The sequence below is a fragment of the Pseudoliparis swirei genome, chromosome 4 (assembly GCF_029220125.1).
Source record: "Pseudoliparis swirei isolate HS2019 ecotype Mariana Trench chromosome 4, NWPU_hadal_v1, whole genome shotgun sequence".
NCBI lineage: Eukaryota > Metazoa > Chordata > Actinopteri > Perciformes > Liparidae > Pseudoliparis > Pseudoliparis swirei.
Window position 1 is genome coordinate 11,272,854 of NC_079391.1, and position 14,966 is coordinate 11,287,819.

General features: G+C 42.4%; 1 protein-coding gene across 1 annotated transcript; it reads right to left on the reverse strand.

Annotated features, from left to right (window-relative positions):
* Window positions 1–279: 279 nt before the first annotated feature.
* sltm (SAFB-like, transcription modulator) lies at window positions 280–13,554 on the reverse strand. The gene is given in 22 exon segments (XM_056412311.1): window positions 280–1,466; window positions 1,561–1,715; window positions 2,701–2,839; window positions 2,947–3,252; window positions 3,676–3,721; window positions 3,724–3,848; window positions 4,183–4,307; window positions 5,102–5,282; window positions 5,375–5,514; window positions 5,616–5,693; window positions 5,763–5,863; window positions 5,951–6,111; window positions 6,194–6,294; window positions 6,750–6,899; window positions 7,016–7,128; window positions 7,245–7,288; window positions 7,852–8,005; window positions 8,008–8,694; window positions 9,897–9,924; window positions 10,305–10,360; window positions 10,451–10,538; window positions 13,420–13,554. Coding segments are annotated over 22 exon segments (3,228 nt in total). The 3' UTR covers window positions 280–1,351.
* Between the last annotated feature and the right edge of the window lie 1,412 nt (window positions 13,555–14,966).

Below are 14,966 nucleotides of genomic sequence, written 5' to 3' on the forward strand. Positions count from 1 at the left end.
ATAAACGACCAAATGTATTTAGCCTTTCACATCAGTCACATAATGTATATGGTTATGTATATATAAATTATATATACAAAAAAATGCCTTAAAGACGAGGGACATTCAACCTGATTAGAAGTACCAGGATAATAAAAGACAGATCAACGGTTGTCGTGTCATTCGTAATCTCTACTCAGTTTGAGATGAATCCAAGAAATGTATCACGCACACGTGGAGGTCAACGAATCTCAATCTGCCTTTGACCGGCGGGGAGACAAGGAGGCCACGACAATCAGCGAATATCATTCTGCTCATCAGTTTCCTTTCATTTAATCAAGCTTCAGCGACAGGTTAAATGATGCGTGATGACACATGCAGCGCAGACCTGGATGTGCTGGGCCAACGGCAAAAAAGGAAAAATTAACATTTCCTATATTAAATGAAAACATATGACTCAAACGGGTGAAAACGCAATATGGAACTAAAGTTTTAACCTTTCGTAGTTTCAGTCAACATGCGGATTTCATGCGTTGTGCCAAATCTTTCTGAGCGTACTTCCCACTCTCGTCACAATTTGGTAGCCAGTGTCCCAAAAGCCTATCTTCTGAAATTACTGACTGAAAAAAATAAACCTTCCTAAATTGACATTTGAATAATTGTATTTGCAGAACACTTGAAATAACAATACGGCAATCTAATTAAGTGCGAGGGTCCTTTCAGGGACTCACACACCACTGAACGCTGCAGTAACGGATTCTAATGTCTAACTGTACTTCAGGAACATGAGACTCGACTCGTGGCATGTGGCGGTTTATGCTACAATGCAGGAGAGTTCAGTTTGACTACGTTTTAGCAAACCCAACTACCTTTCTCAAAACAAAGACATCCACACAAAGTATGACTTTTCAAAAAGAAATACAAATAAAAATACTCCATCCTGTCATCAGTTTCCACAGAGAAAAAAATCCAAATGAGCGAATGAACCCTGACATTTAATGCACTCCTTAACACACTAAACTTAAACATTATACAGGACTAGTGAGTGTGACACTATGCTATTGAAAATATACATACGACACTCAGAGGAGAAGCTCATAACATCACTTGGAAACGTGTTACGAAGGCCTGGGGCTGCACAATATCTTCCTAAATTGTAAGTCAAACATATGCACAGGGTTTTTCCAATGGCAACAGCAGGACTGTGGAGAACACCCTCCATCAAGTTCAACGCTTTCCTATACAAAATAAAAGTGTGTTATCAAGCTCATGGCTACAAATGTGCCACCTATAAACAGCCGATATTCTAAAAATAAGTTCAGAAAAGTCTTTACATTTTCAGGTGGTTTGAAGTGTCCGAATTTGGATGCAGCTAAAACTGCCGCTGCGTTCCTTTGAAGGGCTTGAACCCCGCGTTGCCGCCGCCGCCACTGGGGACGGAGCTGTTGGTGATCTGTACAATCCGGTTCATTCCGGACGAGGAGTGACTGCACAAAGGGAAAGGAAGACCAAATGTAAGACGGACGAGAAGAAGGGGTCATTCTAGGAGTGATGTCATCGCTTTCTGTAAGTGTGGCGTACCTGGAAGGAGCCATCGTGCGGCCCCGGCTGCCTCCCATGCGGCGATTATCAGCGAAGCCGGAGCCCTGGGAGCCGGAGCCACCGTGCCACTCCTTCCTCGGGCCCTGGTCCCGGCCGTGACGCTCCACCACGACCTGGCGGCCGGCGCTGAACGGCTGCAGAGACACAAGTTTGGCATTTTGCTTTTATGAATTGTTGAAAGCATGTGTGAGCTGCAGCTTAAGACACACAAACTAACTCCAAGCGTGTGTGTATACATGAAGGAAAAAAGAAAAAAATTTATATATCTTAATAAAATGTTACACTAGCTGACTTCCTAAAGAATAAAGTTAAACATAAAAAAGTATAATGAGTGATACAAAAACAATCGATCACTTATGACCCACTACAAGTGTGTGGTGGTGTCTGTTCTTCCTGTATTCCATTTGGTTATTCAGGTTTTGTTCAGGACATCTTCAAATTCTTCAACTTCTTTCTTTATTAACTCCTGCTCACTCCGCCCCTCCCCCCTCGCGCCCTCACTCGTGAACGCTGGGTTTACCAACAGCAACCGACAATGTGACGACTGCACATTATACCGTCAAGACATTCATTTCTGCATGACCCGTCAATATCCTGTCCCGTTGGTCAAGGGGACCAAAGGAAAGCACTCAACCTCTTGGGTCGTTTATACTTGCGCGAGTCTCCGCAGATGTCGCGTGAGCTCGGAGGACGCACAGAGGCCTTTATGGCCAACGCGCCGTTTGTTGCATTATTCTACAGAAAGCCAGAGGCAACAAAATGAACTGAACAATCAGGTGTGACGATGTAACCGGCAAAAAGCCACAAACTGACCTCCACAATGCGGAGGAGGAATTGGACTCATCTGTAGACTCATCTCTCATATTCACGGTACTTTCTTGCAGTTCTACAATACCTGCACTACATTCATAATAAAGAAAAGGAGGTTGAATATCCTGTCAACAATTTGATTTGGCCGGAATATATTTACTCGCATGAAGATCCAGACCTCCCGTTTATAAAGCATTTAAAAGCTAAATGGCCTTTGTATCATCCCTAGAGGTGTAAATAGTGTTTTTAGTCAGTAAACCGTTTGTTACACAAATTGACCAAGCGCCATGACCCCTTGCAGACGCTGACCTGATCACTCATCCCCATGGGTCTCCCTCCGTCCCGATCGCTAAAGCTGCTCCTTCCACGGTTGGCCGAGGTGCCTCCTCTCAGTTCCGGGCCTGGACCGTCTCTGCCCGACCGCTCTGCACGCATGCGCATGGGTCCTCTGGTCAAGCCAGCATTCATGCAGGTGAGATTTAAAACAAAATAAATTAGCTTTCACTATTAGGGGGGGAGAAAGTCAGTTAAAAGAAACTGCATTATATTCGTTACCGTATATCTCCCTTGTTGGAGTTCATGCCGCCATCGTTCTTCCATGCATTCCCTCCGTCCCTGGGTGAGCGGTTGTGCGACATGCCAGGCATCAGAGCTCTGGCTCCCATCGGGCGATCGGGCCCGGGCTGCCTCTCGTCTCGGACCCTGCGGTCAGTGTCTCGGAGTTCGTTGCGTGGAGGAGGTGGCGGCTCAGTTCTGCGGACCGTTTCAAAGCTCTTAGGGTAGCGCTCGAAGCCAGAGCTCTCTCTGTGAGGGGCCGGGCGGCTCTTCTTTACCTCGGGCTCACCGTCAAACCGGTTACGTCTGAGAACAACAAGAGACCACAGCGGGATTAGTCACAAATAAACTACCTTTACATGGCCGTCTAAAATGTCTTAATTTCATTATTAAATCCTAACGGACATATGTATTGAATTTTTGAGTTCATAATTAGCATAATAATTATTAAGTCATGGCCAAAAATATGTTTTGCGATTTCAAAGTGCCGTTTTACCAATTCCAAATCAGCTCCAACTTGAGTGCAAGTGGACATTTGTGCTCGATTTACAGAAATTCCCCTCCAGGCATTCCTGAGGCGTCACATTCAAGAGATTCTCTCATCAACGATGAACCGATTAGATTTTGTTGGGCAAAGGTCAAAGGTCGCACCAGAGGTTGATCGGAATGGAATTTGGTTGAAAAATAGTCAAAATATCTTCTTCTCCCCCGTCGTGTCGTCACTGGTACCTGTCGTACGTGTTGGGCGGCTCAGCAGCAGCATCTGGAAAGCGACTCTCTCTCTGGGGCTGAAGTTGGAGAAGCGGTTCTGCTGTCGGTTGTAGTTTGAGCCTTGGTTCAGTCGGCCATCAGACTCCGACTGCATCTTCTTGTTGCCGTTCCAATAAGAATCATCTCTCCGGCTGAAACATGAGATATAACAGACGTCATTCAAAGCACATCTATTGCCTCGACACAGGGAGCGCCACATCATGAGATATCTTCACAAAGCACTTTTGTTTGCTGCTTTTTTAGTACTTTGAAGATTGTATAGAGAACCTTTAACCACAACATTGAGTTTGCTTTAAAATGTCTATGCATCGATTTAAATTTCTCCTGGTGAAACCTCAATCACTGCCATTGAGCAGCAAAACAAATCTATGAGGCTGCAATAAACAGAAAGAACTACAATGTCTTTCTCCCCAGAGGAAACAACGTGGAACTGTTGAGGGAAAAATATAAGAATCTTGTACGTACCCATGTTCCACGTCACGTCCCCTTTTGAGGTTGTTTCTCTTTTCTTGCTCAAAATGGAACTGCGCTTGATGCCTCCGCTGCTCCTCGCGTTCACGTGTCATACGCTCTGCCTCTTTACGTCGCTCCTGAGGTAATACAATTGCACCATTTAAAATAACTGAGAAGCCAGAATATCATTATACAACTAGAACGAGCACTTGGTAGAGCGCATACCTTCGCATATCACAAGATTGGGCATTGAATTATGAACATGTTTGGCATTAGTTGCATGCCAATTAGATCGAAATTGACCGCGCTATGGTAAAAAGATTTTGACCTTTTCATGACCGTGACCTTTGACCCGATCGATCCCAAAATCTAATCAAATGGTCCCCGGATAATAACCAATCATCCCACCAAATTTCATGCGATTCGGTTTAATACTTTTTGAGTTATGCGAGTAACACGCATACAAATCAATAAATACACGGCGATCAAAACATAACCTTCCGCATTTTCAATGCGAAGGTAATTACAAGCATAAGGAATAGCAGTCCGAGTGGCTTTAACGACTTTCTAAGACCAATTTGGATCAATTTAAAAACAAGACATCTAATATCAGGCAAACGTGATCTTGCTGATGCACATAGCCGTCTATCCTTCTGCCACTGTTCAATATAATCATTCATTCCTGAGATGTATGCGCATATATATATATACACATACCGAGTTTTTTACATCCAGTTACATTTAATCCATTAAACAAATAGAGTAAATTGTACTTTTTATTTCTATTTAAATTGATTTTGAGAGAAAACTAATTTACTCCTTGACATCTGGATAGATGGAGTAGTTTGCTGGTCCCTGGTCTCCTGCCACCCCGTGATCAAACTACAGCCACACTGACGAAGTCCATGGCAGCGTGGATGGCTCTCTCTACCTGCTCGATACGGATTCTCTCTCTCTCCAGCCGCTCCCTCTCCAAGCGCTCCCGCTCCAGTTTTTGTCTCTGCATCTCAAGTCGATGGCGCTCCCGGAGCAGGTTCTCCCGTTCTTCACGCTCCTGGAACAGACGGTTGCCCTCGCGCTCCCTGCGTTCTTGTTCGGCAATTTCGCGCCGCCTAAAAGCAAAACACATCCCTCCGCTTAGAAATTTAAGACAACGAAAAAGATTAGAAGAACTAGTTTCAACCCGTTTGGTAAAGCAGACTACCTGCGCAGCTCCACGGCTCTACGAGCGCGGTCCACGCGAGCCACCCGCTCAAGCATCCTTTGCTCCTTCATCTTTTCAAAAGGCAGGATGTCTTCGCCCGTGTTAATAAAAGGTCGCTGTTTGACTCTTATCATCTCTAACTGGAAGAGGGAAAATAGAAATTATATTTTAAAGAAAATGCTCAAAAAAGGTCACGCAAGTTAAAAAACAACACTAAACAACATGATCAAGAGTTGTGTACCTCTTCAGGAGGAATCAACCATTTGGGCCTCCTTTGAATATTCATGTTGACGAAGGGCTTGGGAAAAAAGGTATCCGGCTGAAATAAGAGACTTATTTAACATCCTCTGGTGGCAAATTCAAAATATGCTAAATTAGGTAGTCTTACTTTGTCAAAATACCGTCCACTTCTAAAAGGTCTCATTTTGCCAAAATTAGAGTCTCCTTTGGGATGATGTAAAATGACCATCTTGCCTGGACTCTTCATCCCTAGAAAAAAGAAGAAACAAAGTTAGAGGATATATAAATCCCCTTACACACACTCTCTCTCTCTAAAGCAAAAATGTGACAACCTACTTCCATGCTTTCTATCATCTTTCTTCAAAGAATCTGGCCCCAAGTTGGATGAAACGGACTCAGATTTTCCACTTTTTAATTCCTGTTTCTTGGAAAAATCTTTGGCCTTTTCTGAGAGTTTATCCAACTTCTTATCTTCTTTTTTGTAAGATGGCTGTGCTCTTAAAATAGAAAAGAGAACCAAACGATAAATGTGCTTTCAAACAACAAAGAAGTAACTTTTCAGTTTTCTCTGTCACCCACTTGTTGGCCGTAGAACTGCGCTTATCACTTGATTTGATGGAACTTGCTCTGTCCTCAGCATCCTTCTTTGAGCCTTCTTTTTTGAACGGATCATTTTTGGCCTGAAAAACAGCAGCAGTGAAATAAAATTGATACAGGGAAACATTTTTCCCATACATAAATAAGGATTGCATTGGACCAATCAAGCTTTAACGCCATTGTGACTAGGGTTGGGGACCGAAATCCGGTGCCATATTCCTATACGACCGGTGCCACCCGGACAGAAACGCAACGCACATTTCGGTGCTTCCTTTCGGTGCCTGAGCCCATTGAAATTGAAAAATATATATATTTTTAACTTCTCTGGTGACTCCGCCCTGTCAGCAGGTTACGATAGCCTATCATTGAACTTTGAAAGCGGAGGCATGCGCCGTGTGTGTCTGTCAGGGTTTTTTTTTTTTAAGTACCGGTTCAGGCACCGTTTAGGCACCGGTATCGTTTTAAAAGTACCGGTATCGGAAAAAATCCAAACGATACCCATCCCTAATTGTGACCCAACCTCTGCTTCCTAACTTACCCGTTCAACATAGATCTTCTGTCCGTGGAGCTCTGTACAGTCGAGGTGGCAGAGGCACCGGGTCACCTCCGTACTGGAAGACATCGTCACCAAGCCATAGCACTTTGACCCAGGACTGCGAGCATTTGTAACCACCTTGGCACTCAACACCTGTTGGCAACACATTTCCAAATGTTTCTGGCAATAAACATACGGTAAACGTGATAGTTTCAGATGTATTAAAAAATTCGAACAAAATTATTCGAAATAAACTGCACGTTAATTACCTTTCCATATTTGCCAAACAGGTTCTTCAGGACAGCTGCTTTGGTGTTTGAAGACAGGCCGCTCACCCATATGTTGCGAGAACAGCTGCTGTTGCCGCTACTGCAGACGGCTGCTGATAGACGATTTTCAAAACACATTTGGGATTTATTGGGTATAAAAATTATTGCATCCTGCTGAATGAAATTAGTTTGAGTTTTATGTTTCTAAACGCATGGAAATAATTCTTACCCTTTTCATCTTTTGTAGCTTTTCCATCTCCGTCTCTTGAAGAGCTACAAAGCAAATGTTGTAACAAACGTAAAATGAGTGAACGTAAATGTAACCGGATGCAAAGTGACAGGCAAACATCTAGTGGAACAAAAACACACATTATGAACTGTTCAGAAAAAAAAGTCCTGTGCGCAAGGTGTGGCTCTGAACCAATGTCTCAAAGGCTTCATTGCTTGTCCAGTGGTGAGATGGGTCAGGTTGACAGCCAATTTATTCCCTGGACCAATGAAATCTTCGGAGGTTTGTTCAACTTCAGTGAATCATTTGACCAAAAAGGAAAAAGAAAACTGCCATCCTGGTACTAAAGCTCTTATACAAGGCTTTTCGTAGAAACTGGAAATGGCTTTAAAACTGCTGCAAAAGCCAAAGTAACAAAATAAGAGACGTTTTCTCAGCTCCTGGTAAATATCAAAACATAACCAACTTCAGAAAAATAAATCAGTAGTAATGGGCAGGGTTAGGTACACCAGTGAACATTTCCCTTATGGCAAAAGAATCTTGAGGCTACCCACAATGTTGCATTCTTAGTGAGCGGGACTTGAATAACTGACATAGAAAGACAAACCTCTTTGCTTGACCTGATGCCCCAGTAGTGAAGAGGCCTTTCTTCCCAGAATCCTTGTCTCCCATTTCAGCTTTCTTCAGGGCCTCTCTGCCGTCTTTCTTCGTGGGATCACTCCTGGAGCCATCGTCTTTCTTACCATCTTTGTGGCCGCGGTCTCTTCCATCATCATGTCATCATCTGGGACCGTCTCAGCAGAGGCCATTGGCTCATCAGTGCCCTTCTCGGCCTCTGGATATGGAAGTTTCAGATGTTTACCTGTTTCCAGGAGATCATCACCATCAACATCTAGGGTGATGGCATCCTCATTTGGGATTGAGACCGATAGGTGATCGTCATCAGCTTCTTTAGAGGAATTCAGCGTTTCAGTATCACTCTCAGACAGTTTGATCTTCAGCCCTGGCTCATCATCCCCATCCATCTCTGGGTCGGAGTCTTCATCTTCCACCTCTGGGTCGACGTCATCGTCGTCATCATCATCTACCTCTGGATCGGCATCATCATCTACCTCTGGGTTGGCATCATCATCATCCACCTCTGGGTCGGCATCATCATCATCCACCTCTGGGTCGGCGTCAGACTCAGGATCTACCTCGGCCTCAGACTCAGCATCCATCTCGGGCTCTGGCTCAGCATCCATCTCGGGCTCTGGCTCAGCATCCATCTCGGGCTCTGCATCCATCTCGGGCTCTGGCTCAGCATCCATCTCGGGCTCAGCCTCAGCCACCACAGCTTCTGACTCTGGTTCAGCCTCAGCCAGTGTCTCAGCCTCAGGCTGAGCAAGGCTGTCCTCACAGGGCGCAGGCTTAGACTTTTCACGAGTACCATCATCTGTATCAGTTACATCTGAGGGATTTAACAAGGATAAACATGGCAAAACACAATTTTAAGCATTGACATGTTGCATGTTACTTGACCTAAAAAAGTAGAATAGAAATCACATTCAGTGTTAATGGTCATCAAGGGCGTAGACACCACAGGAAGACACAGAACACACATTCTTCACTGAAAACGGGGGATGATTCAGTGATCTTCATTTCTTGACACGTGTTAAGTACTCGAGTCATTCTTCAGACGGAATTCCAGATGCTTCCTACAATGCGAGGCAGTTCTCCAAGGTAGGAATATTGTGGCAAAGTTCAAATCATCAGTTCATCCTTCAGGTTTTCTTCCATTGTGCAAAATACATCCCCAGCTGATCAGTCCACGCAAAGTAATTTAAATGTCTTCCAACAGGTCTTCAATAATCAATATCTTATCAGTACGTTTTTAAATCACTCTGAGAAAGTAATTTTTCATCATCAAAACCAACCAGTTTTTTGGATGCGTCTCGTCAACTGTGCCCAACAGTGTAGAAAAGGTCTGTCCCTTTGGTCACATCGGTCGGTCCTTCCAGTCCCAGGCCATGGTGCATGCCACATTTCTTCACTGCACACATCTGCAGAGGCTGCGATCAGCTGGCAGGAATATGGTCAATTTGGATGACTGTTGCATGCAATGTATGAAGTCTCTTGATCTTTCAGTGGCCTCCTGATTCAAGGCTTCATCCTCTTGACAAAGTGGAGGATCCTCGTGGTCCTTGAGCTACCCAAATCCAAACCCAGCTGCATTCTCAGGCCATCTCACCTGACAACGTGTAATAAGGTGTCCGATTCCCGAGGCGAGGGTAGCAAAGGAAGTATGTCCTTTGTCTGTCCACCACTTTTGTCGATTAAGTGTCAACAGGAAAGTGCAAAGATCCGTGAGTTCTACGAGTTGTTGCTTCTTACAATTCATTGGACATAATAAAATGTCAACTTGTTTGTGAACCATGCCTTTTTGTTTTACTGGAGAATGTGGGAAATTGAATGCCATAGGTAATGGTCTCCAAGCATATCCTTGATGCCGTTTGTTTTCAAGCACACTGACCTATTCAGCAGAAGCATGAATTACCACTAGATGTTGGTTATGCATTCTACCAGGAAGGCTTGTCATCAGAAATGTAAGCTGTGAAGAAGAAACGACCCAATGATAGCATTGGGAATTAGCACGCAGCATATTACACATACCTTTTTCAGATTCATTTTCCTCAGTCTCCTAGAAAAGAAAACACACGTAAGCTCACAAATATTTAGTTACAGCACCAAAAAGGTCGTTATAACTACGTTAACAGATTTTCCAAAGGTTCTAATTTTTATCCAAACACTAACTTAATGTATTTCTACACGCACACACGCCAAGTTACTTCCCCAATAGATTACAGAATCACATGGAGGAAGTTTCAGCCAATGAATTGAATTTATGTTATTGCATTCAGTTAGTGTAAAATATATCCGAGCATGTTCAGTCTTAGAAGGGTCTTATCCGTTTTGTGTTTAAAAAATAAAAGGGTATCGGTTCATCTCTACAAAACAGCAACAGAGAAACATTTATGCAACTATAGAAACATTTAAGCAACATAAGTCCATGTCATTCACCTCGAAGAGCACATCTTCCTCCCCTGCCGTGTCTGCATCTGAATCCACTTTTTTCCCTTAAAAGAAAATGTAAGAAAAAGAATAAATAAAACAAATGGTGTTGCTTAGCCACCCTATACCATGGATTAAATCAAATGCAAGATTACCTTTCGTTTTCCCACTTTTCCAATTTGATGCGTCAGTTGAAAACTGGATTTGGATATTTTCTGTGTCACCATCTTCATCCTCAAGAGTCTATAAATAAAAAGATTTGATTAGAAAAAGAAACAGTTTCAAATATTTTTTATCAAAGACAGAAAATCCTTTTTCATGCTGGTTTTGCACATCACCAATTGTCTAGTCAATTGCAAACTCATCTGCCAGGAAGACAGAATAAACTGTGTAGTGCGGTGTACAAATACTAAAAAGGTCCCGCTGCACCAGTACGTTCAAAACGATACGGTTTTGTATATTTTTAGTATCGAAACTTCATTAAAATAGCGTGCGATCAGAGCGCACTCGCAGCTCCGCTCCCTGTCATGCTGCCTGCAAGAGAGCGGGGCTGCCCAGTGCTCACACACTAATGTTCACACCAAAAGCATTGCTGGAAGCAGCAGTCCTTCAGACGTAGTTGGTGAAACTAACCAAGCAGCGTGAGCCTACGGGCGATGTTACGAACCCAAACACGAGGGCTTTAGATGCACCGATCAGGTTTTTGGTCCCGATCACCGATATCAGTATCTGCCGATCTGATAATACCGATCACGGTGTCGATTGAAGCATTCTATTAATTGTGTAGCATTATTGCCTAGGACTATGAGGAAATACATATATAAAGCAACTCAAACATTAAAGAAATTACCGATTTCTTTAAACATTTAGGACTTTTACTTTGAAAAATGTCCTAATTGATACATTAAAATTGTTTGATTGCCAGTATAGGGGATTTCAGATATGTATGGAACACATCTGCATCATTCATTTCCTGGAACTCTTGGAAATCTATTTACAGGACTTTTTTAAACATACAAAAGTCGGACTTATTTTTAGAACCTCTTCCTTGGTACAGTAAACATGTTTTAATGTTAGCATAATTTAAGATAAATCTCAAACTATCTATAAAGATACAAAATCAGTTAATTGTTTACTTTTATATGTTCGTGTATGCTTTGTCGACATCTTATTTTGATAAACGGATGTTGTTTCACGTGGTTCTTTCCACTAACTTTGCAAAACCGGATGTTGTCACTTAAATCCTTCCGCTAACTTTATCAAAACCCTCGCGCGCTCCCGATCGAATGTGTTTACCGTGAGCATCAGTCTATAGGGGCAGACATGTGAGAGTCGGCTGAGTCGACCCAGTGATTCAACTCGGGGGACGGGGACGCCGCCGTGGTGAGGATCCTCGTGGACCTCTCACTCTGCGGCCCTCGCCGGGCGATCGCTCCGCTTGTGCGCCGCGATTGAAACGTCTGATAGTTCTCGCAGATGTTACGTCATCTGATCGGCCGTTTTGAGAACGCCGATCAAAACGGATAATGGGAATATCGGCCGATATGGATCGGCGCATCCCTAGTTATTGCTTCCATGGTGAATGGTGGAAATGATAACCGTTTCCAGGGAGTAAAGCCACAGAGATAAGCCCCGCCCCCTCTAAGGCACAAATGAAGCGAATAAACTTGTCGGGTGAGTAAAGCGTTGCTTTTGATGTGAACGCAGCATAACAGGCAGCGCTCACTCACAGCGAGCGATTGCTGGGGAGACAACATGGTGTCGAGTGCCGGAGCTTTTGCTGACCGCCCTCGGCTTTTTGTAAAAAGTGAAACCTGGAAATACTTTGGGTACAATGTAGACGGTGAAGGAACGCCCACTGACCGAGACACGCAAGGAAAAAAAGTATTCCATGAATTAAGATAAAATGTGAACTCTACAATCTCCCGGGTAGCGGGATATTTATGGCAGGTATGGATTCAACGTTATAATTTTGGTATCATGATAACCCTAAAACTGTGAGCTAGATATGATTACGGTTAATGAAACTAAATTAGTTTTAACCCTGGTAAAGATTCACTTGTTTGTTCATTCCTCACATCAAGTCTTGTGAATGGAATTGATGACCAATAAAAAAAAATGGCACCCCTCAACATTGTGTTTCTGCCTTGCAGGCAGCAAAAAGTTCGACTACTTTGACGTGTACGGTAAAAGTGAAACGTGAGGTTCTCTTATGGATGTTTTTTTGATTGTGAATATGCCTAAAGATGTGTTACTATGGCTACATTTTCAAGTTGCAGGCTGATGTACCTATGACCTAAAATCGATTAAAACGAAACCAAAACAGAGGGATTTGAAACCAACAATAACATGGCATCAAACACTATTTAAACTTATTTGTGAATTTTAGAATATATCAATTCAACTTAAACAGTTCGGCCAATTGCAATATGTATTATTATTAATACATTCTTCACTCTGCTAATCATAACAAAATATGTAAGGTAACGTGTGTGTTATTTTTAACTCCCACAATTTCCAACGAAGCTAATTTTGACATTCCATGATCTATTCATCAAGACCGTCCATTTCAACGAAAACATGTCATTGGATAAATATTAAAAACATGTATGCACCACCCAGAATTAACACTACTTAATCGTGATCAAGCTAACAATTTAAAGTCGAAATACAAAGCTGCGGGAGTAACTTAAAACGCGCATGCGCACGGTGCTTCACGCAGTCAACATTAACGGTATGTCAAATGGTAAAATGTACATCATAGGAGCTGAGGAAATTCGCATTGTTTGGAAGAACCGACCGCCTACAGGGGCCTTCGTGTCTGTTGTGGCCCCTCACTTCAATGCTAACCTTGATGTATCGTTTTCTCTCAGGATTCATTCCAGCTCCAAAAGTGTTTGGTAACATTCCCCTTGTCTACAGGTATATAGTTATATAAACGTGTGTGTATGGTGATGTATTTCCACAGCTAAACTTTGCATTTGAACTTTTTTGCGTTTAACGTAACTTAATTTGCAGGAAATAGTTCACAATGTTAGCTAGCTAACGTTAGCTTTAGCAGCTCTGTATCACATTCCCCAGCTCGGAACTTTTCTCGGACACATTCGCTCATTCTTCTAGTTACCTGTCGCAATCTTGCGAGAAGAACGCTCTTTACACCAGAAGTGTCCAAATTCCTTTGTTTGAGCTCAGATTTGAGATCAACAACTCTTAAATCGGCTATTTTCTTTGACTCCGTGGAAATGGCACCCGTCGCCATTTTACCTTCCATACACTGAATCGTGCGCGAGCGCATAAGGTTTTCCCTTTATCTTCTTCGTGTATTTATTTGTGTCGTCGTTAAATTCCGCAACGCCACCTACTGGAGTGGGGGTGCAGTGAATTGACTGTCATATTGAAAACATACCACACTGTATTGTAGGGACAAAATAGTCTTCCATCCATTCAACCACGCGTGTTTATTACCTTCGCGTTGAAAATGCGGAAGGTTATGTTTTGATTTCTGTGTATTTATTTATTTATTTATTTGAATGCGTGTTACTCGCATAACTCAAAAAGTATTAAACCGAATCGTATGAAATTTGATGGGATGATTGGTTATTATCCGAGGACCATTTGATTAAATTGAGGGATTGATCGGATCAAAGGTCAAGGTCAAGGCCATGAAAAGGTCAAAATCTTCTTTTGACCATTTACCAATTTGTATCCAATTGGCATGCAACTAATGCCAAAATGTGGCGACGGTATGCACTCTACTGAGTGCCCGTTCTAGTTCCCTATGCATTAGCCATGACAAATTCCTTGTATGTAATACATACTTGGCAATAAACGGTTCTGTTTCTAATTTAGTGAAGAATAGATCAAGAGGAAGCTGTATTCTTGACGGAGAGCGTTGACTTTAGCAGCTTCTATTCACGAAAGCTTCACAAGCAGGAGATTCAAGTATTTGCAATCCAATTGGCAGAGGAGTGAAACACTTAAGAACCATTAAAAAAATGTAGGTGATTTATGATGTGGAATGTAATCTTGAGCAAATCAGGGCTAATGAAAATGTACAGTGACCTGCAGAGTTTCGTGTTCCACTGCATCTGCACTTTATCAATCATGCACTTTATAAATGTGTCCTTATTCTGTTGGCTACCCACGCCACATTTAAGATACCTCAACATGTGTTGTGTCTGCCTAAATTTAAACAGACACTATCGACACAATTGCTTCTCACTTCCTCTATAATTGTTAGGGTTATATGTGTTTTATATATAACCGACCCTTGGTGGGATTATTTGTTGAACTGAAAACTGGTCGGTTCAGACTGCACCTTGGTCCACAACACCCATTCTGTCTTTTATTATGTAATAATGTTGCATTTGAAACAGTTCAGATGACGTCAAGGAGGGCCTACTTGCACTTTTAGAATTGTACCAACATGGTTATTAGCCCATTGAAATAATTGAAAGTGCCTGTGGATTAAAGGGCCATTTTAATACATGTAATGTATAATGTTTTATTTGGCAGGCACATTTAATCTGAGATTGATTTTCATTTCCTCTTGATTATTAATATGGATAAAAAATATATATTTTTGCAATTGTATTTGGGTTCAATCAGTTTAGTCTCTACACGTCAGACATATCTGCTAGTGGGCGCGCCAGTATTTTGAATAGAGGATTT